The sequence below is a fragment of the Drosophila ananassae genome, chromosome 3R (assembly GCF_017639315.1).
Source record: "Drosophila ananassae strain 14024-0371.13 chromosome 3R, ASM1763931v2, whole genome shotgun sequence".
Lineage (NCBI taxonomy): Eukaryota > Metazoa > Arthropoda > Insecta > Diptera > Drosophilidae > Drosophila > Drosophila ananassae.
Window position 1 is genome coordinate 14,962,282 of NC_057930.1, and position 17,660 is coordinate 14,979,941.

General features: G+C 40.7%; 7 protein-coding genes across 9 annotated transcripts; 2 read left to right on the plus strand and 5 right to left on the minus strand.

The window, feature by feature from the left end:
• Window positions 1–70: 70 nt before the first annotated feature.
• LOC6496987 (ankyrin repeat, PH and SEC7 domain containing protein secG) lies at window positions 71–9,632 on the plus strand. Of its 3 annotated transcripts, none has more exons than XM_001962955.4 (3): window positions 71–564; window positions 5,496–6,719; window positions 8,565–9,632. In XM_001962955.4, the coding sequence occupies exons 1-3, from the start codon at window positions 345–347 to the stop codon at window positions 8,918–8,920; spliced, it is 1,800 nt and encodes a 599-aa protein (XP_001962991.1). In that variant the 5' UTR covers window positions 71–344; the 3' UTR covers window positions 8,921–9,632. The 3 variants fall into 3 exon arrangements, with proteins under 3 accessions (XP_001962991.1, XP_014761463.1, XP_014761462.1); XM_014905977.3 differs by lacking the exon at window positions 71–564 and adding an exon at window positions 5,174–5,441; XM_014905976.3 differs by lacking the exon at window positions 71–564 and adding an exon at window positions 5,174–5,424.
• On the minus strand, window positions 8,917–10,265 carry LOC6498523 (ankyrin repeat domain-containing protein 39). The gene is made up of 3 exons (XM_001962954.4): window positions 10,123–10,265; window positions 9,854–10,060; window positions 8,917–9,792 (listed from the first exon to the last, which is right to left on the minus strand). The coding sequence occupies exons 1-3, from the start codon at window positions 10,223–10,225 to the stop codon at window positions 9,557–9,559; spliced, it is 546 nt and encodes a 181-aa protein (XP_001962990.1). The 5' UTR covers window positions 10,226–10,265; the 3' UTR covers window positions 8,917–9,556.
• Window positions 10,225–10,771, minus strand: LOC6498522. The gene has a single exon (XM_001962953.4). The coding sequence runs from the start codon at window positions 10,769–10,771 to the stop codon at window positions 10,340–10,342; it is 432 nt and encodes a 143-aa protein (XP_001962989.1). The 3' UTR covers window positions 10,225–10,339.
• Window positions 10,772–10,865: 94 nt separating this feature from the next.
• LOC6498521 lies at window positions 10,866–12,854 on the minus strand. Its single transcript, XM_001962952.4, has 3 exons — window positions 12,509–12,854; window positions 11,268–11,371; window positions 10,866–11,204 (listed from the first exon to the last, which is right to left on the minus strand). Exons 1-3 carry the CDS (start codon window positions 12,588–12,590, stop codon window positions 11,007–11,009), a joined length of 384 nt encoding a protein of 127 aa, XP_001962988.1. The 5' UTR covers window positions 12,591–12,854; the 3' UTR covers window positions 10,866–11,006.
• LOC6496988 (reticulocalbin-2) lies at window positions 11,767–17,455 on the plus strand. The gene is made up of 5 exons (XM_001962949.4): window positions 11,767–11,957; window positions 15,176–15,227; window positions 15,292–15,692; window positions 16,179–16,326; window positions 16,470–17,455. The coding sequence occupies exons 3-5, from the start codon at window positions 15,467–15,469 to the stop codon at window positions 17,125–17,127; spliced, it is 1,032 nt and encodes a 343-aa protein (XP_001962985.1). The 5' UTR covers window positions 11,767–11,957; window positions 15,176–15,227; window positions 15,292–15,466; the 3' UTR covers window positions 17,128–17,455.
• On the minus strand, window positions 14,085–14,576 carry LOC6498520 (zinc finger HIT domain-containing protein 1). Its single transcript, XM_001962951.4, has one exon. The coding sequence runs from the start codon at window positions 14,574–14,576 to the stop codon at window positions 14,124–14,126; it is 453 nt and encodes a 150-aa protein (XP_001962987.1). The 3' UTR covers window positions 14,085–14,123.
• Window positions 14,085–15,182, minus strand: LOC6498519 (general transcription factor IIH subunit 5). The gene is made up of 2 exons (XM_001962950.4): window positions 14,870–15,182; window positions 14,085–14,816 (listed from the first exon to the last, which is right to left on the minus strand). The coding sequence occupies exons 1-2, from the start codon at window positions 14,902–14,904 to the stop codon at window positions 14,630–14,632; spliced, it is 222 nt and encodes a 73-aa protein (XP_001962986.1). The 5' UTR covers window positions 14,905–15,182; the 3' UTR covers window positions 14,085–14,629.
• Window positions 17,456–17,660: the final 205 nt, after the last annotated feature.

Genomic DNA, 17,660 nt, shown 5'->3' on the forward strand with positions numbered 1-17,660 from the left:
ATTGATCATAGGAAGCTCTTCTTATATACATATGTACATAGGTGTTTACATTTTGGGCCAAAACCTCCCCCTAAAAATAGTTCATTTTCTAGGCGGGTGGGTTTTCATGCTTCCCCCAACCGCTTTACGGCCGGAATGCTTGCTTCGCTCGTGCGCAGTCTGTTTGTTTGGTTTCAGTCTTTGGTGTGCTTTTCCGGGGAGTGTTGTGACCGCAGGCGGCATATACTATTATCCACACATACGCGGCAAGCACCAGATTTTCTTTCGGTTTGTTCTTCTTTTCTTCGTGCTTTGGTCAGCCGCTTCTATATTAGTTTTAATCCAACTACTAACCCAATGGCAATATGCTGTCCTACGACTTAAACGAACGCCTGCTGACTGCGGTCCAGAGGGGGGACTTCGAGCAGGCGCTTGGCTGCATCATGCAGGGTGCCCAGGCCTCATATGTCTCACCCAGTTGCGGACGCACAGCCGTTGGCACGGCCGCCATCCTGGGCGATGCAGAGCTGCTGGAGCTCCTGGTGCAGTCCTGTGAGGAGCCGGAGCTGAATGTCTTCCATCAGTGTGAGTTATCCGCTGGCGTGAAGGAAAATCGATTTGCCCATTGTGGGGTGGCTGGACATAACTTTAATTTAGTGGAATTTATAAGAAGGAAGAGCGGAATCATCCAGTTACTCCACTAATTCAGAGGATATGTGGAAAGTTCCTTTTTTAATTGGCTTATTTTTTAAAGATTGAGAATTGTTGCTCCCCAACCGGGCAACAGCTGGTCCAAAAATCAATAAAATATATGTACAAATGGGCAAGCTAATCTTAGTCTTGTGAAGAGCGATGATATTTAAAGAGAAAATGGAGTTGGAGAAGCGGATTAGACAGATCCTCACAGCGTGTGACCAAATGGCAACTTGAACGACCAAGCTACCTAACATATTAAAGGTTCCAGGTGCATTTGAGGATTAGCCCACCTGGTTTTAGTTGGATCTGCAGGTCGGATTTTAATGATTCCTTGACGCACTTGGGAAAAAAAGTTATTTTGAATTCTTATTTTAACTAAAAGTATTTATTTGGAAGTTTTTGGAATATATTACATTACATGCCCCATTTTCCTAATGGTTTTTTTTTAGTGAAATAATAGTTTTAGTTTAATCTTTTTATCATATAAAAAAACCTCTTGACGAGGTAAAGTACCGGTGACGAACCTGCATGCGAAACCCAAAATATCTGATATCAATTTTAGTGACGAAAATATGCTATATAGGTGTACAAAATTGCATATAAAAAATATTCTTGTTCGGCACGTGACTGATTTGTTTTTGTTTTTCTTGCACGTGCCGAACAAGAATATTTTTTATATGCAATTTTGTACACCTATATAGCATATTTTCGTCACTAAAATTGATATCAGATATTTTGGGTTTCGCATGCAGGTTCGTCACCGGTACTTTACCTCGTCAAGAGGTTTTTTTATATGATATCAGTTGTTTTTTTGTATATATTGATCTTCAATTATTTAAAACAGAACGCATAATATATAGAATATATGTATATGGAAGTAACCTCTGGACAGGCGATTCACATAGTTAGCAATACTTTAATTGTAAGGATAAACATCAAAACTCTTTTTTTCTTAACTCTATAGATTTTGACATTCAAGAAGGTGGAATAATTAAAAACCTTTCCAAAGACGTAAAGAATTTTTCGATAGCTTCAGTGGCTCTGAAGTTATACGTATTTTTAATTTACAAAGGTTTTGGAATTTGGTTAGTTTAAAAATTTTAATTAAAAATTTGCTCAAAAATGTATTTAAAATCCAAAATTGTTTCATAGTTGTGGGAAACCAAATTGTTTTAACAAATTAACAGATGAGAGGCCTATCCTTATGAGATTTCCACTATATAATAAATTATAAAAAAAAACTAGAAAGGAAAGCTAACTTCAAGCGGAGCCGAATTTGATATACCCTTGCAGTTAAGCAGAAGCTTATATTATTATTATATATATCGGATCCTATAGAGTTGTCCGATCCTTATGAGAATTTCACCATCAACAAAATTTCTAATAAAAATATTGGAAACAGCCCCAAGCATCTTTAAAAATAGAATGGTTGTGCCATTTCCGATCTTTCAGTTATATGGCAGGTATAGGATATAGTTGGCCGATTCTTATGAAACATAGGATTAGATTGCCCAAAACGGAAACCATAGATAGTCCCATCCTATCCTAATAAAATTTTGCAAATCGGATAAGATTGTCCAAAATGCAATCTGTACTAAGTTCCATCCTTCTAACTTATAAAAAAAAACCAAGTTATGGCATATCCGATCAATCATATAATAAACATGTATTATATCTAAAATAAATGCGCAAAGATAAAAAATTAAAAAAAAACTGGAAATTTCGTTTTTCCAGTTTTTCTAGTTAAACCAATTGTTGAATGTAACAATTTATTTTGGGTGTGCGATATAAAATAATAAATATTAGAAAAGTATTGGCGGAGTTGGTTTGCCTGGTTTTTTTTTTAGCTTTTAATCCATGATTTGACCGAAACACGTAATTTAAGTAAATTTATATGCATTATATGCTCAGTGGGGGCATATGCATATAAAGCTTTCTACTCATAAAATTTTGCATTCTTCTTATTAACACATCAAAATTTGCCATCAAGCAACGAAGTTCGAGATTAGCCGAGTGGAGAGCGTTGTTGTTTCTAACACGGTAGGGCCTGAGTTCTAATCCTAGTTGAGGCAAAATGCTTATGTTTTACTTTTTTTAAGCTCTTTTTTATTATACCCTTGCAGAGGGTATTATAATTTTGGTCAAAAGTGTGCAACGCAGTGAAGGAGACATCTCCGACCCTATAAAGTATATATATTCTTGATCAGGATCACCTCCTGAGTCGATATGAGCATGTCCGTCTGTCCGTCTGTCCGTCTGTCTGTCTGTCTGTCTGTCTGTCTGTCTGTTTCTACGCAAACTAGTCTCTCAGTTTTAAAGCTATCGAGTTGAAACTTTGCACACATCCTTCTTTCCTTTGCAGGCAGTACATAAATCGGAACGGCCGGGATCGGCCGTCTATATCCTATAGCTGTCATATAGCTGATTGATCGGAAATGCCATAACTTCGTTGTTTTTTAAGATAGAGGGTTGGGACTTTCCACACATGTTATGTTTGACCAACATATCTTATGTGCAAAGGATCCTTATGTTCATAAGGATCGGCCGACTATATCCTTTAGCTGTCATACAACGATCGGAATTGGCAAACTTTGGTGTTTTTTAAGTAAGAAAGATGGGACTTGGTACAGATTACTCTTTGGGCAAAATAATTCAATATGTTCAATGTTGGTCAAATATAACATGTGTGGAAAGTGCCAACCCTCTATCTTAAAAAACCCCAAAGTTATGGCATTTCCGATCAATCAGCTATATGGCAGCTATAGGATATAGTGGACCGATCCCGGCCGTTCCGACTTATATACTGCCTGCAAAGGAAAGAAGGGTGTGTGCAAAGTTTCAACTCGATAGCTTTAAAACTGAGAGACTAGTTTGCGTAGAAACCGACAGACAGACAGACAGACAGACAGACAGACAGACAGACAGACGGACAGACGGACATGCTCATATCGACTCAGGAGGTGATCCTGATCAAGAATATATATACTTTATAGGGTCGGAAATGTCTCCTTCACTGCGTTGCACACTTTTGACCAAAATTATAATACCCTCTGCAAGGGTATAAAAATATAGACAAACAGACCCACTGGCTTCATTTTGAAAAAACTGTAAAAATCAAATTTCTTGAATAACTTCTGAAAGAAATGTCGGACCGGGTCGGTTGAAGTACCAATCTTCTGAGTCTTCTCATTAAGACATGAGACACTGAAACACAAAGCAGAATTACAACAAAAGTTGCCATCAAGCAACACAGTTCTAGGTTAGTCGAGTGGAGAGCGTCGTGGTTCCTAACACAGAGGGCCTGGGTTCGAGTCCAAGTTGAGTCAATGTTTACGTTTTGCTTTTCAAGCCCTTTTTTATTTGGATTTTATTTTTTAATAAATAAACTAAAATCTGAAAAGATATACATACTCCATATTTTTTAGGGTATTGACCAAATATAAGCAGACTCCAAAAAGCAAAGATGCCAATCAAATACATACACATGTACATATAAGTAAATGCAAGCTTCACAAGAGGCTGGACAAAATGGGTAGCTGCACTTACAGGACTATATCTTGAGTTAACGGATTTTGCCAGATATAAGCGATATATCGAAAGTTGCGTCATCTCAAAAGCTATCTACACGTGCAATAAAAAAAAAGGATCAGTCGAGTCAATTTTGAAAAATAATTTTTTTTCTAAAAAAAAAAGTTTATTTTCAGTGTATTTTTGTTTTTTTTACTATATAGACGTTTGGTCTCAAAGAAAGTGAAATTGATATTTAAAAAACCATTTCAACGGTGTAAAGCTTTTTTTAATATCTTTCTTAATTATAAAGTTATGAATTTTTTCATTAACAAAGTTTTTTTAATTTTTTGACGTAAGCTAAAGGTATTTCAAAAAGTTGTAGAACAATAGTTGCTCATATGATAGTAACAAACATTTTCCAATTTTTTTCAGGATTTTTAAGATAAAAATAGTGCAAACAGACAAACCGACAAACCGACGCAAACTGGCTTCATTTTGAAGAAGAAGAAAAAATCGAATTTTTTGAATAACTTCTGAATGAAATGTCGGATCGGGTCGATTGAGGTACCAATCGACGCGTATTTAGCTCTAGAATGCGAATATATAAAAATATTCTATATGGGGACTAAAATGTGTCCACCAGCCCCACTTTAGTGATAAAATTTTTTTTTACTTTCACCCTAATTTCTCCCAAACCAAATAACTTTTGGAATATGTTTCGACAAAAATTATCTAATTGAAACAATACCTTTCGATTGGTATATCATTCATTTAGATCGGTTGCCTACAGAAAATTTTTAATTCTTCGGCTATATATAGAGTTTCCTCGCGCACGCCTAGGCATGCAGATCGTCACCTCGTGGACTTCCGTCCACAGTGATCTATATAATATAGAATCTTAAAATACAATTATTTAAATTGTATTTTTATATATTTTTATTTTATTTTTATTTAAAATTGTTTTGAATTTAACGCAAAAACCAGTTAGATTTCTCTTGGTGTAATCATTGACCCGAATTCCGGCCGAGCACACCCATTTTTGGGTGTCGAGCGATGGGCATTGCCACTCCGAGAGAGAGAGTAGCTCTGGCCGAGAAGGTTGAGACCTAAAACCGGTTATCATAGTTGTGGCACTCTCATTGATAAGATCCAACAATGTGAGTTAGGGCAGTCTACGGGCTATACGGGCGATCAGTTCGTATGCGGACTGCAGATGGAAAATATACCTACTCCAACAAAGTAGCATTTTGAAATTTGTAATCGATTCTAAACTTGTAGCAGATTTTTCATTAATTCGTTGGATATTTCAGCTCACACGGATAGTCTGGAGATTGAACGTACCCCCGAAGGTATGGACAAACTGGAGTGGGTGGACGAGTTCGAAAATTGCTCGGAAAATGGTGGTGGTGGCGGCGGAGAGGATGGCCAGCTATATCAGTATTATGCCAAGACTTTTGAGAACACCGGTGAGTTTCTGTCCCAGTGCTGTGTCTCCTGCCGCGAACAGGATCCCCACCTCTATGACGCTGATCTAGCCACGCCCCTCCACTACGCTGCCTGCTGGGGTCACGAGGAATGCGTCCGGATCCTCCTGGAGCACAATGCCCCCATTAATGTGGTGAATAGCGAAGGATATGCACCGCTACATGTGGGAGCTGGATTTGCCGGAGTCACCGACCTGTTGATCAAGCACGGAGCTCTTGTTAATGCCAAGACATTAAGTGATGGGAAGACTGCCCTTCATGTGGCCATCGAGAGTAAGTCCGAGGAGTCCGCCCGACTACTTCTCAAGACGAATATCAATATCAACGACACGGATGACGAGGGGGAGACTCCATTAATGACGGCCATAGCCTGCAGCTTGGTCGACCTGGCCCAGGAGCTGGTGGAGAGAGGAGCCCGCATTAACCTCCAGGATAAGCAGAATAACACAGCTCTGCTGTATGCGGTGAGGGGTCGCCATGAAGACATGGCCAAGCTGCTTCTGGAGCGCGGAGCTCGAAGACTAGCCTCTCAGCATCTCTTGCACATCGCCGTGAACTTCAACGACCGGACAATGGTCCAGCTCCTCTTGCAGTACGGGGAGAGCTTGACGGTCCGGGATGAGGAGAACCATACCCCCATCATGACGGCTATTCTCATGCAGCTGCCGGATATGATAGAGAATCTCTTAACCGCCGCAGAGGAGCATAGGAGATTGGGTCTCTACTCGGATGCCCAGGACGAAGGCTTAGTGTTATTTGCCGTGCAGCAGATCGTGAGCGTGAATAGGTTCCGCGAAGTCCTGCGAGTCTTGCTGGCCAAGCTAGAAAGTGCCAGGAAGGATTTGTACAGCTCTTGTACTCCCACCATCGTTTGCGGGCTGATGTACTGCCAGACGCCGCTATCGAGGGCCATTAATCTGCACCGCCTGGAACTGGCGGAGTTCCTCATCCACGAGGGATGCAACCTGGCCCAGATCTGTCGCGAGCATGTGGTCAACGAGCTCAGAGCCAACTGTTCTCCAAGGAGTCTGGCTTTTGCCAGATTGTTGTGTAAGTTTTTTGAGACATCCCTTTTGAGATTACCTTCAAAATTCTGAAAAAGCATAGGGGTCTCCCTGAGAAGGCTATATCTTTGCCAATTCGCATCCGATTCTAGAGCGGAATGCCTTATTCGATTTGTACATCGATTCTCCACCAATCAGCATCAAAATCTAGGAACAAAATATTTTTTAGATTTTTCGACCCATTTTCTGGGCTATCCCCTTCATAATGTGGAAAGTGCATGGGGAGGGCAATATGGCCCACTGCGATGGCTGCATCTTTGCCAATTCGCATCCGATTCTGAAGCGGAATACCTTATTCGATTTGTACATCGATTCTCCACCAATCTGCATCAAAATCTAGGAACAAAATATTTTTTAGATTTTTCAACCCATGGGCCATCCCCTTCAAAATGTGGAAAGTGGATGGGAGGCCAATATGGCCCACTGCGATGGCTGTATCTTTGCCAATTCGCATCCGATTCTGGAGCGGAATACCTTATTCGATTTGTACATCGATTCTCCACCAATCTGCATCAAAATCTAGATACAAAATATTTTTTAGATTTTTCAACCCATTTTCTGGGCCATCCCCTTCAAAATGTGGAAAGTGGATGGGAGGCCAATATGGCCCACTGCGATGGCTGTATCTTTGCCAATTCGCATCCGATTCTGGAGCGGAATACCTTATTCGATTTGTACATCGATTCTCCACCAATCTGCATCAAAATCTAGATACAAAATATTTTTTAGATTTTTCAACCCATTTTCTGGGCCATCCCCTTCAAAATGTGGAAAGTGCATGGGGAGGCCAATATGGCCCACTCCGATGGCTATATCTTTGCCAATTCGCATCCGATTCTGGAGCGGAATACCTTATTCGATTTGTACATCGATTCTCCACCAATCTGCATCAAAATCTAGGAACAAAATATTTTTTAGATTTTTCAACCCATTTTCTGGGCCATCCCCTTCAAAATGTGGAAAGTGGATGGGAGGCCAATATGGCCCACTGCGATGGCTGTATCTTTGCCAATTCGCATCCGATTCTGGAGCGGAATACCTTATTCGATTTGTACATCGATTCTCCACCAATCAGCATCAAAATCTAGGAACAAAATATTTTTTAGATTTTTCAACCCATTTTCTGGGCCATCCCCTTCAAAATGTGGAAAGTGCATGGGGAGGCCAATATGGCCCACTCCGATGGCTATATCTTTGCCAATTCGCATCCGATTCTGGAGCGGAATACCTTATTCGATTTGTACATCGATTCTCCACCAATCTGCATCAAAATCTAGGAACAAAATATTTTTTAGATTTTTCAACCCATTTTTGGGCCATCCCCTTCAAAATGTGGAAAGTGCATGGGGAGGCCAATATGGCCCACTGCGATGGCTATATCTTTGCCAATTCGCATCCGATTCTGAAGCGTAATACCTTAATCGATTTGTACATAGATTCTCCACCAATCTGCATCAAAATCTAGGAACAAAATATTTTTTAGATTTTTCAACCCATTTTCTGGGCTATCCCCTTCAAAATGTGGAGAGTGCATGGGGAGGCCAATATGGCCCACTGCGATGGCTATATCTTTGCCAATTCGCATCCGATTCTGAAGCGTAATACCTTAATCGATTTGTACATAGATTCTCCACCAATCTGCATCAAAACCGAAGAACAAAATATTTTTTAGATTTTTCGACCCATTTTCTAGGCTATCCCCTTCAAAATGTGGAAAGTGGATGGGGGGCCAATATGGCCCACTGCGATGGCTATATCTTTGCCAATTTGCATCCGATTCTTTAGTAAAATCTCTTTTTTAGTTAACAGTTATTTTATTTTTATTTTTCAGGCAATGCGGGCTTCCAGTTTCCTCACAAGCATCGAGCCTCGCCCTCAGACTGGCCGCCAGCTCGCCAAGAGTTTGAACGGCAAATGACAGTTCTAGGAACCCAGCCGAGGACTTTACAGTCCGTCGCACGGCTGGTGATTCGCCGGAAAATCCTGAAAACACTCCAAACTCGTCCGGATATTCTGCAGAAGTACCTCCCAAATCAGAAACGCTCTTCGCTTGGAATGATCGTAGACGAGTTCGCCATACCCGCCACTCTAAAACTCTACCTCAGCGACTTTTCCGAACTTCCTACGGTAAGGGGAATGGAACCAGTCATTCTACCTGGAATAAGATGCTCCGAGTCATGGGATTGATTGCGATTTAGGAATTTATTCAGATTATATAGGTTACATGTATAGTCATAGTATGTAGTGTGTAGCATAGGTTTTTAATATTGGCTGAATGAGTGTGGGAATAGATTAATGTTAGGCGTTCATAATTTTCCTTAATTCTGTAACATTTCACAAGTTTACAATTTACACGACACTCATGTGATATTAACTTTCTTAAAATGCAATACAATTTTTTTTTAACAAAGTTCTCCCACAAATGTGGCATTTTCGAAAGTCACATTTGTGTGATAATCTTGTTGGGGCACAGGTTTTTAGTTCTTTGTCTAAATCACTTTAATAGTTTGTTTATTAGGCATTTAGTCTGTATAGATTATTTATATAATGTATTATGCACTAGGATATTTTTAACTACGCCAATAATAAGATAACGTTCATCATTTACAAACGATCTCGCACACAAACTCGCAAAAACTCGAGGGAAATGAATGCAATTTGTAGATTAGGATTTTACAACGATGTCGGGGGTAATTTTATAGACAAACTGTTGACAAAAACCAAATAAACAAAACGAAGTTTTAAAAGAAAAATCAACTTTTTAGTGCTTAAACTACTGTAAAATACATCAACGATGAAAGGTAAGAGCATTGAAGAGCCCTCCTAGGGCTTCAGCAGTAGCTTGAAGTCATCATTGGCGTTCTCCATGATGTATTCAAATGCGAATTTGTCTTTTTTATCCTTGACGAGCTTTAGCGCTGGTTCCTTCTGCAACAGATAGCGGCACACCTCCAAATGGCCCCGCAGTGCCGCCCGATGTAGGGCACTCTGCCCACACTCATCCTGCAGCAGTAGATTAGCCTTGTTGTCTGCCAGCAACTTTACGATGTCCAAGTGGCCTGTGGGGAGTAATTCACAAACGTAAACAAATTGTAATTAAAACGTCGGTATTAGACTCACCCATCATGGCTGCTCGGTGTAGGGCGGTGGCCCCTGCCTTGGTGACCGCATTCACATCTGCCTTGCCCTCTTCGATTAGCAGCTTGCAGATTTTCTCGTTTCCGTTGCGAGCCGCATAGTGCAGAGCCGTATAATCGCAGTCATCCCGTGCCATGGACTGTCCCTTCTTAATGAACTCTTTCACGCGATCCACTTCATTGTAGATGGCTGCAATCCGAATAAAGGCCACGTTAAAAGGTGTCAAATAGGGTAAGTATCGAATTAGTTACCTGCATTCCAGATGCCCCGATCGAAGTCCATATCGCTGAGGGTCTGCTGTGCCGGCAGCGACTGCTTGTGGCACTTGCAGTTGTCCGCGCTGTGTTGATCCATATTTTTTGACTGCCTTATAATTTCGAGTTAGTATTTCGTTGTGGAATTCCTTGCCTGGTGCTTTCGAATTTAGTTATCTGACGCTTGACGATGTGATCTCTCTGTCAATGAAGCCTAGACCTCACGCTGCATGGTCCAACAGATTTCAGCTTCGCCGCAACTGCAGGTGACCTTATAGCTTAGCTGGGCAAGAGTGTTCAGCATAACCATTGGTGGCACTGCCACCATAATACCATTCACGCACGGCTTAACGCTCTCGAAGCGTTTGGATAGGGCCTGAATTTCGGCTTGATTCAGTCCAAAGACGGTACAGGTGTAGTCGTGCAGGGATCCCTTGACGGTGATGTAGGCGAAATTACCTTCCGACTGCAGTATGGGCACCGGAATGGTTACCACATTGGCAGTTGGCGGACAACTGGCAGCAGCGGTGGCGGCCGATGTTGCGGTGTTTAGGGACACAGACGATGACTGTGAAACGGCCGGTGGCAGAGGCAATTCACTGTTTAGATTCAGAGATTCCTTGGTCCCGACCACGCCTTCACTCATAGTTTGTCCGTCGTCTGGAACGTTCTCGGTCGCCTCTTTCACTCGTAGTATGTTTTGGAATACTTTTCCCTAGGTTGCTATAGTTTTTTTTTTCTCTCTCTCTCTTCACTTCCTCGACAAACACACGGAAACACGCAATTGCACACACCCTTCACAGTCAGACACACAAACACACACTAAATTATACAGAGTAGAGTTGCGGGTATTTTTGTTGTTTCGAATAGGAGGGGTGTCCTTATTCGGGAGAATCCACCTTGTGATAGTTGCCTAAACTGGCTGCCTCCCGGCCTATATTCGACAGATTTTCACGCACCACGGACTCGGCCTCCAAGGGTTCTGGCTCGTCGAACTCCTTGCGCATCGTCCACATGTACTCGTTGTAGTCCTGCTTCACGGCCGTCGATGAGCTGGCCACTACACGAAAACCCAAAATCTGAAAATCATTCGATGGTTAATCATTTTTGTGTATAATCACAAGTTATCAAGGATTACTCACCTCAAGAGCCGATAGAATGCGACAAGGATGCACTAAGTAGACGATGGTGGACTCATCACTGTAACCGCCGCACGAGAACTTGTTCAACTGCTCGATGTCGTCAGCTGAAATAATAAAGTTGGTGGGTGGGCATTGGTTATCATGAGTGCTATTTCTTGGGTAATGGCTTTCCATTTCGTTTACTAAAGGTCTCAACAGAACAAACAAAAGATAACATGGCTTTGACGGACGATGACGATGACGTCAGCCTCATGGCCATTGTCTTTCGATATAAGTGCGCTAATTAAGCAAAAAAAAAATGTACAAAAATGTATATCTTTACTGCCGTTTCATAATATAAGCAGAATGTGAGTTTTCGTGTGTTCTTCGTCTGGGACAGCAAGTGCAAAGTGCAATGACTCTTGCACCACGGCGCAGATAAAAAGATCCATAAATATGCAACTGAATTGAATATATATTCGGTGTAAATATATATATAGCAACGTACTGTTGTATATATTAACTTCAGACCGGGTCTGCGAATCGAACTGCACTCAGCGAAAAACAAAACGAAACTGACGACCCGACCCCCCAATCCGCGGGAGCAGAGCTTCGCACAGTGGGGGCCGTAAAAATAGCGGAGTGTGGAGCGAGTGTGTCGAGTATGTGGAATGGCATGCAATTGAGGAGCAGCTGTTGATTTCGAAAAAGGTGAAGAGAGAGCGGTTCAGGTGAAGTGTAAAAAACACCATTTGTTTGGAAAATTCAAATAACATGTGTATTTTATAAACTACAGATTGAATTTTTGATTAAAACATTTTTTTTGTGTATTTTTTATTTTATAAATTTGGATATTCCAAAAAAGGCATGCATTTTTTAAGACAAGTACTGTGGTTTCATTCAAAAAAAAAATATATAACTCTTATTACTCTTTATTTAAAAATTAAAACCTTGAAAAAAAGTAAGAAAAGTAACCTTGCTTTTTCGCCGCTACTGTCTATATCCATTCAAAAAGTCTTTTGTAGTGCAAAGTATCTCAAAACGACCAAAAACTAACGCTTAACGCTTAAAAGCTAGTGTGATGGTGCTTGTATGCGTAGATGTATCTGTGTATCTCGTGTATCTGTTTGTCAAGCTCTCGAAATTAATTGTGTCGCAATAGTAAACACACGACAAACAGAAACCAAAAAAAAAGAAACTATAAGGTTGAATGAAACCAAAAAAAAAATAACTTTTGGTTTTCTACATGGGGGGATTTTTACCTTTCAATCCAGAGACGAGCACTCGCCATGGATATTTGTGACTGTAGGAGGCTAGGTTACCTCGTATGATAATGTACGGCATTTGGCCTGATTGCCTTTGGCTATCTGGTTGTCTAATTAGCGCGGGAGTGCCAACGGATAACCAACGATAATAAAAACAAAATATAGACGTTAAATGAAACTAGAAAAGCTCGAACTCGCTCTGGAGCTGTGGAGCTGCTGAGGGTTGGCTCACGACTGAAACCGAATTTGGTTTCGGATTTTGACGTTTTCACCCAAGAGGTTTTCCCAGCGTTTTGTTGTTTTGTTGCCTTAGCCGTTGCTGTTGGGCTTATTATTTATAGGCGTCGTGCAGCGTGGCTCTCTGAAATAGTTAGCAGCTTTTTATTGGATTAGCCTACAGTGTAAGGTGGCAGATACCCAAATGACAAAGTGACGCACACGGTCAGGATAATCATCAATGCGATACAATAGTAAACCAGGGGCGTATTTAAAAAAATAATATATAATTTCATTGGTTTAAAATAAAAGCTAAAATATTTCAACTAAAAAAACTATGACTTGAATCATGTTTACTAATTGTTTTTTTTTTATTAGTAATATGAGATAATAAAGTCGAATCGTAAAAACTGGATTTCCATTTAGGATACTTTATATTTTTGGTCTTAATTCTATGAAATTTATGAGTAATCCTTTATAAAGAGCCAATTTTATGGACTTTATATATGTAGAAATTCTACCAAATATCCCCTCTATCTCTAGGATCCATCCCTGAATTCCTACTTAATTCTTATACACAGACACACCCCGCGACCAGTTGCATGCCAAGCTTTAGTCAGGGCCTATAATTACTGACCGGCCGTCGACTAATGAGAAAGTATTTTTGTGGCTCCTAGTGAAAAAAAATGAAATTGCGAAATAAAAACCCACCCAAGCCGGTCAACAACTCCCACAATCGCACACAACTATGTACCTTGGCTCCTATTCTACGTAGGGACACACGTACAGAGAAACGCACCCAAATACACAGCTATTCCACTCGAGTGTCCTTTGCGTGTTTGGGGCTCACAAAATGAACGGGAATTATGATCAAATTTCTAAATAAATAAACGCGCGGCTCCAAATGGGGTTTATGCCACAGCTGTCGCAAAATGATGTCATTTGAATTAAATTATCTCCGTTTTTATTTTTAATAGTTTATATTTTTCTGTTGTCTGTTGGTTTTATGGCATTTTTTTTGTACACCTGTCCTTTGAAAGAACGCTTTTAAAATTTACCTGGGCGACTTATTGTGATGTTATTTTGCTGACTTAACTGCACTTTGTGCTCTAATCAATTAAAAATCCACTTATTTTTCCGATTTTGTTAATTTTGAAGAGAGTCAGAGAATATAAGCGGCAGAGTTGACAACGTCTTCAAATAAATCGAATTGCTTATCGATAGTTAAGCTTTGTTTTAAGTTGTCTAGAGTTGCCTTAACTCTTTAAGTATTTAAACTTAATACTTTTATCATTCTTAATTAAATTAATAATTAATATTACATCTAGCTTCATCATCCCAACAAAAACAACTCGAATTAAATCTAGACATTTTTTTATTCCTTAATGTTACATGATTAGGCGGTCCACTTGAGGCAACGCGTGTCCTGGTGCGTGTTCAGGCACCTGACGCGGCAGTAGCGGGTTCCACAGGCTGTGCAGGAGTAGATAGAGAAGTTTCCGCAGACGGCGCAAAAGTGTCGAACTGGTTTTTGTGGTGGCGGGGCGGAGGCGCTCTCGTAGTTGGGCTGCTGCTTATCCTCCTCGAGCAGTTGCTGGAAGTTCTTCCGGTACTTGGCTCGGAAGTACTCGGCGCCCTTGCGTTTGTTCTTCTTATCCTTGCCGGTCTTAACGTTATCTTGAAATTTGGGCACCTTCTTGGACATAACCAAGTCGGCGTGTGGGTCATCGTGGAAGTTGTCCTGTTCGAGAGCCTCCAAAGCCTTGCGGGCTCGACGCTGTCGGGCGGCGACGTCCAGGACACGCTTCTTCTCTGCATCCTTTATGCGGTTGGACTCGCGACCCGTCATCGCTGTTACTTTTAGTGGGATTTTTTGTGGAAAGTTGTGGGATATGTGGAAAGTTAGGCGTCCTTATCGTGCAGCGGAAAACTGATGCGGTCCATCAAGTCGTCCACGCGAGCCTGCAGCACGTCAACAATGTCCGTGGAGATGAACAAATGGTGCTCGTCCAGATCCTGAATGATGAATTTGCGCCCCAGAGCTAGCTTTTCGTCCAAGTGCAGCAGGAATTGTTTCATAGCAGGATCACTGCACAAAAGGCGATTAAGGACATTTTATTTTTAATTAAGGCACACACTTACCACTCAACCAAAACTCCTTTCATAACATTTACCATGTTTCATGCATTTATTTCCTATTTGCAATGATTGTGCCCTTGATCTATCGATAAGTATTTTTTTTCAGCTGTTTAAAGTGACCAGGTAAACTCACTTAGTCTCCGCTTGGCTGGTCACACTTGCTTGGCATCTTCCTCCTCGGCTTCTGTGTAAATAAATAAACGAATTTTGCTTTAAAATGTGCCATAGCATCTAATCGTGTGAATTGAACCATATATCATTTAAATTTTTCTGCCAATAAAACTAAATAGAACTCCAACTCATTGATAGGCAAGGGCTTTACCAGAACGATAGACTGAGGAAACAGCTGTCGGTTTTCTGGGTGAGTATTTAAATTCGAAAAAAAAATATACTTCTTTGAATAAATCGGCATTTGCATATTTCAGCCGCTGGCGAAAGGTGAACAGAGTTCATTGGGGTCGTCGCTATTACGCCACCAACACTGAAGTGCCTGTGTGCGTGAGAGATCTCTAGACGCTGCGTTGCCAAAAAAACCAAACGAACGAGAAAGAAACGGAAAGCGGGAAGCTGTACACACACCGCTCGGCATAATCAATTAAGATGTCTGAGAATAAGAACCTGCCCCTTCTACCTCTAGTCCTATGCGTTGTGGCCTTTGTCGCTGCTGTGGGACCAATGCCTGCCTTTGGAGCAGTGGCCACTCACAAGCACGAGAAGCATCTGAGCAAGGAGCGGGTGAAGGATGGCATTTACGCTCCACGGGATGCACATCATCACGGCGAGGATGGGGAGCACAACGTGGAGTTCGACCATGAGGCCATCATCGGTGAGTCACCTCAGAATATGATCGACCTTGATCGAATCCCAGCTATTATTTGGGATAATAGATTCCTAGGATATTATTTTGAAAAAGCTGTAAGACTAGAGATTTCCAAATTTAAATTTAAATTCGATTGGAATGAAAGTGGAATAAATTTTCCTCTGTGCACGATGAGCAGTATTGTTTATTTTCCTGCGGTTTATTTTTATGTGCCTACACTTAGGAAAAAGGAGAAAGTAAAAATGCTGCATGTCATTTAAAAATGTTGTAGTTTTTGTATTATTTATATGAAATTAATTATAAAAATCTTGCATTACCTTGAAAGAACAATTATTGTAAATATTCTAGCTTAGGTTTTTTCTCGGAGTGTACCAAATGGAAAATCATAAAAATGATTTTTCTAAAAGCACCACCGCGTCATCGGTCATACCTTCTGTTTTATGTTCCGTTCAATTTTTCAATATTATGCTAAATGATTTTTTGGAAAAACAGGAAACACGAAAGAGGCACAGGAATTCGATACACTAACACCGGAGGAATCAAAGCGACGACTCCTAATCCTCATTAAGATGATGGATCTCAACAAGGACGAGTTTATTGATCGGCACGAGTTGAAAGCTTGGATATTAAGGTCTTTTAAGTGAGTGTTGTCTGTTAATTAATAATGCATCGATGTCAACCGAGCTGTTAACCGTCTTTTAATGCTTCAAGTTTGCCAAACTGACAATTTTAAATGTAAAATATTTGCTTCTTTTTCGAAACTAATCCAACACCCTCTTACAGAAAACTATCCGAGGAAGAGGCTGCTGATCGCTTCGAGGAAATCGACCAAGACGGCGATGAGAGAGTCACATGGAAGGAGTATCTGCAGGACACGTATGCCATGGAGGACGAGGACTTTAAAAAGGAGACCATCGAATTTGAGACCTACGAAGATGAACAGAAAATGATCAAGCAGGACAAGGAAATGTTCAAGGCAGCCGACACAAACAACGACGGTGTACTATCCCTGGAGGAATTCAATGCCTTTAACAATCCCGAAGACCATCCGGCAATGTTGCCCATCCTGTTGGAACATACAATGCAGGACAAGGATCAGGATCATGATGGAAAGATCAATTTCCAGGAGTTTGTGGGCGATGCGGCTGCCCATCATGACAAGGAATGGTTGATTACCGAAAAGGAGCGGTTCGACAAGGACCACGATGTTAACGGAGATGGTGTTCTCACGGGTGAAGAGGTTCTATCCTGGATAGTACCGAGCAATGCTGCCATCGCCACGGATGAGGTTGACCACCTATTTGTTTCCACCGATGAGGATCACGACGATAGACTTTCGTACCTAGAGATCTTAAACAATTACGATACCTTTGTGGGTAGCGAGGCGACCGATTACGGAGATCACCTACAAAACATCAACCATCTCTCCGATGAGCTGTAAAGTCGGCCGGTAAAGCATGCCGGTCTCATGCTGTGGCGATTCTGTGCTTAGTATTCTCTTTCATTTAAATAGTTAGTAAATTTATATTTATTTATGTAAATTCAAGTGACAATTGCAAATCAATATCGCTAAATTGTTTTGAGCGCTTCTTAATAATTTCATATCCATGTCTCTTAGTTATTGTTTTTCTTTCCATGTACCAATTACATACATTATGCGTAGTTTAAATAGACACCAAAAAAGAATCTACAATAATCATAATAATGTAATAAATCATTTTTACTAAATTATTTCGGGTGTAAGTACATTAAAGGGTAGATTTATTTAATTTTCAATTGCATTTTTGCATATTTTATTGCAATTTACGACTAGATGTGTTTCCGATTACTTAAGCTTAACTTGCCGACTGTAATTTTACAAAATTAGTGTAGCAGCGTGTTTTCTTTTTTGACTAGATTTCACACTCATCGTATTTGAAAAAATACATATGCTTAGCTCTATGTCCTAATTTATTTAGCGTAGAGCTCTATGCT

Bases quoted from the DNA above. Each gene is read 5' to 3' on its own strand.
- LOC6496987 (XM_001962955.4), top strand. From the start codon at position 345: ATGCTGTCCTACGACTTAAACGAACGCCTGCTGACTGCGGTCCAGAGG. The intron at 565-5,495 runs GTGAGTTATCCG...TGGATATTTCAG, and splicing joins GCTGAATGTCTTCCATCAGT to CTCACACGGATAGTCTGGAG. The intron at 6,720-8,564 runs GTAAGTTTTTTG...TTTATTTTTCAG, and splicing joins GGCTTTTGCCAGATTGTTGT to GCAATGCGGGCTTCCAGTTT.
- LOC6498523 (XM_001962954.4), bottom strand. From the start codon at position 10,225: ATGGATCAACACAGCGCGGACAACTGCAAGTGCCACAAGCAGTCGCTG. The intron at 10,061-10,122 runs GTAACTAATTCG...TTCGGATTGCAG, and splicing joins TCGGGGCATCTGGAATGCAG to CCATCTACAATGAAGTGGAT. The intron at 9,793-9,853 runs GTGAGTCTAATA...TACTCCCCACAG, and splicing joins ACACCGAGCAGCCATGATGG to GCCACTTGGACATCGTAAAG.
- LOC6498522 (XM_001962953.4), bottom strand. From the start codon at position 10,771: ATGAGTGAAGGCGTGGTCGGGACCAAGGAATCTCTGAATCTAAACAGT.
- LOC6498521 (XM_001962952.4), bottom strand. From the start codon at position 12,590: ATGCCGTACATTATCATACGAGGTAACCTAGCCTCCTACAGTCACAAA. The intron at 11,372-12,508 runs GTAAAAATCCCC...TTATTATTTCAG, and splicing joins GCTCGTCTCTGGATTGAAAG to CTGACGACATCGAGCAGTTG. The intron at 11,205-11,267 runs GTGAGTAATCCT...AATGATTTTCAG, and splicing joins GCATTCTATCGGCTCTTGAG to ATTTTGGGTTTTCGTGTAGT.
- LOC6498520 (XM_001962951.4), bottom strand. From the start codon at position 14,576: ATGACGGGTCGCGAGTCCAACCGCATAAAGGATGCAGAGAAGAAGCGT.
- LOC6498519 (XM_001962950.4), bottom strand. From the start codon at position 14,904: ATGGTAAATGTTATGAAAGGAGTTTTGGTTGAGTG. The intron at 14,817-14,869 runs GTAAGTGTGTGC...CCTTTTGTGCAG, and splicing joins AAAGGAGTTTTGGTTGAGTG to TGATCCTGCTATGAAACAAT.
- LOC6496988 (XM_001962949.4), top strand. From the start codon at position 15,467: ATGTCTGAGAATAAGAACCTGCCCCTTCTACCTCTAGTCCTATGCGTT. The intron at 15,693-16,178 runs GTGAGTCACCTC...TTGGAAAAACAG, and splicing joins CGACCATGAGGCCATCATCG to GAAACACGAAAGAGGCACAG. The intron at 16,327-16,469 runs GTGAGTGTTGTC...ACCCTCTTACAG, and splicing joins TGGATATTAAGGTCTTTTAA to AAAACTATCCGAGGAAGAGG.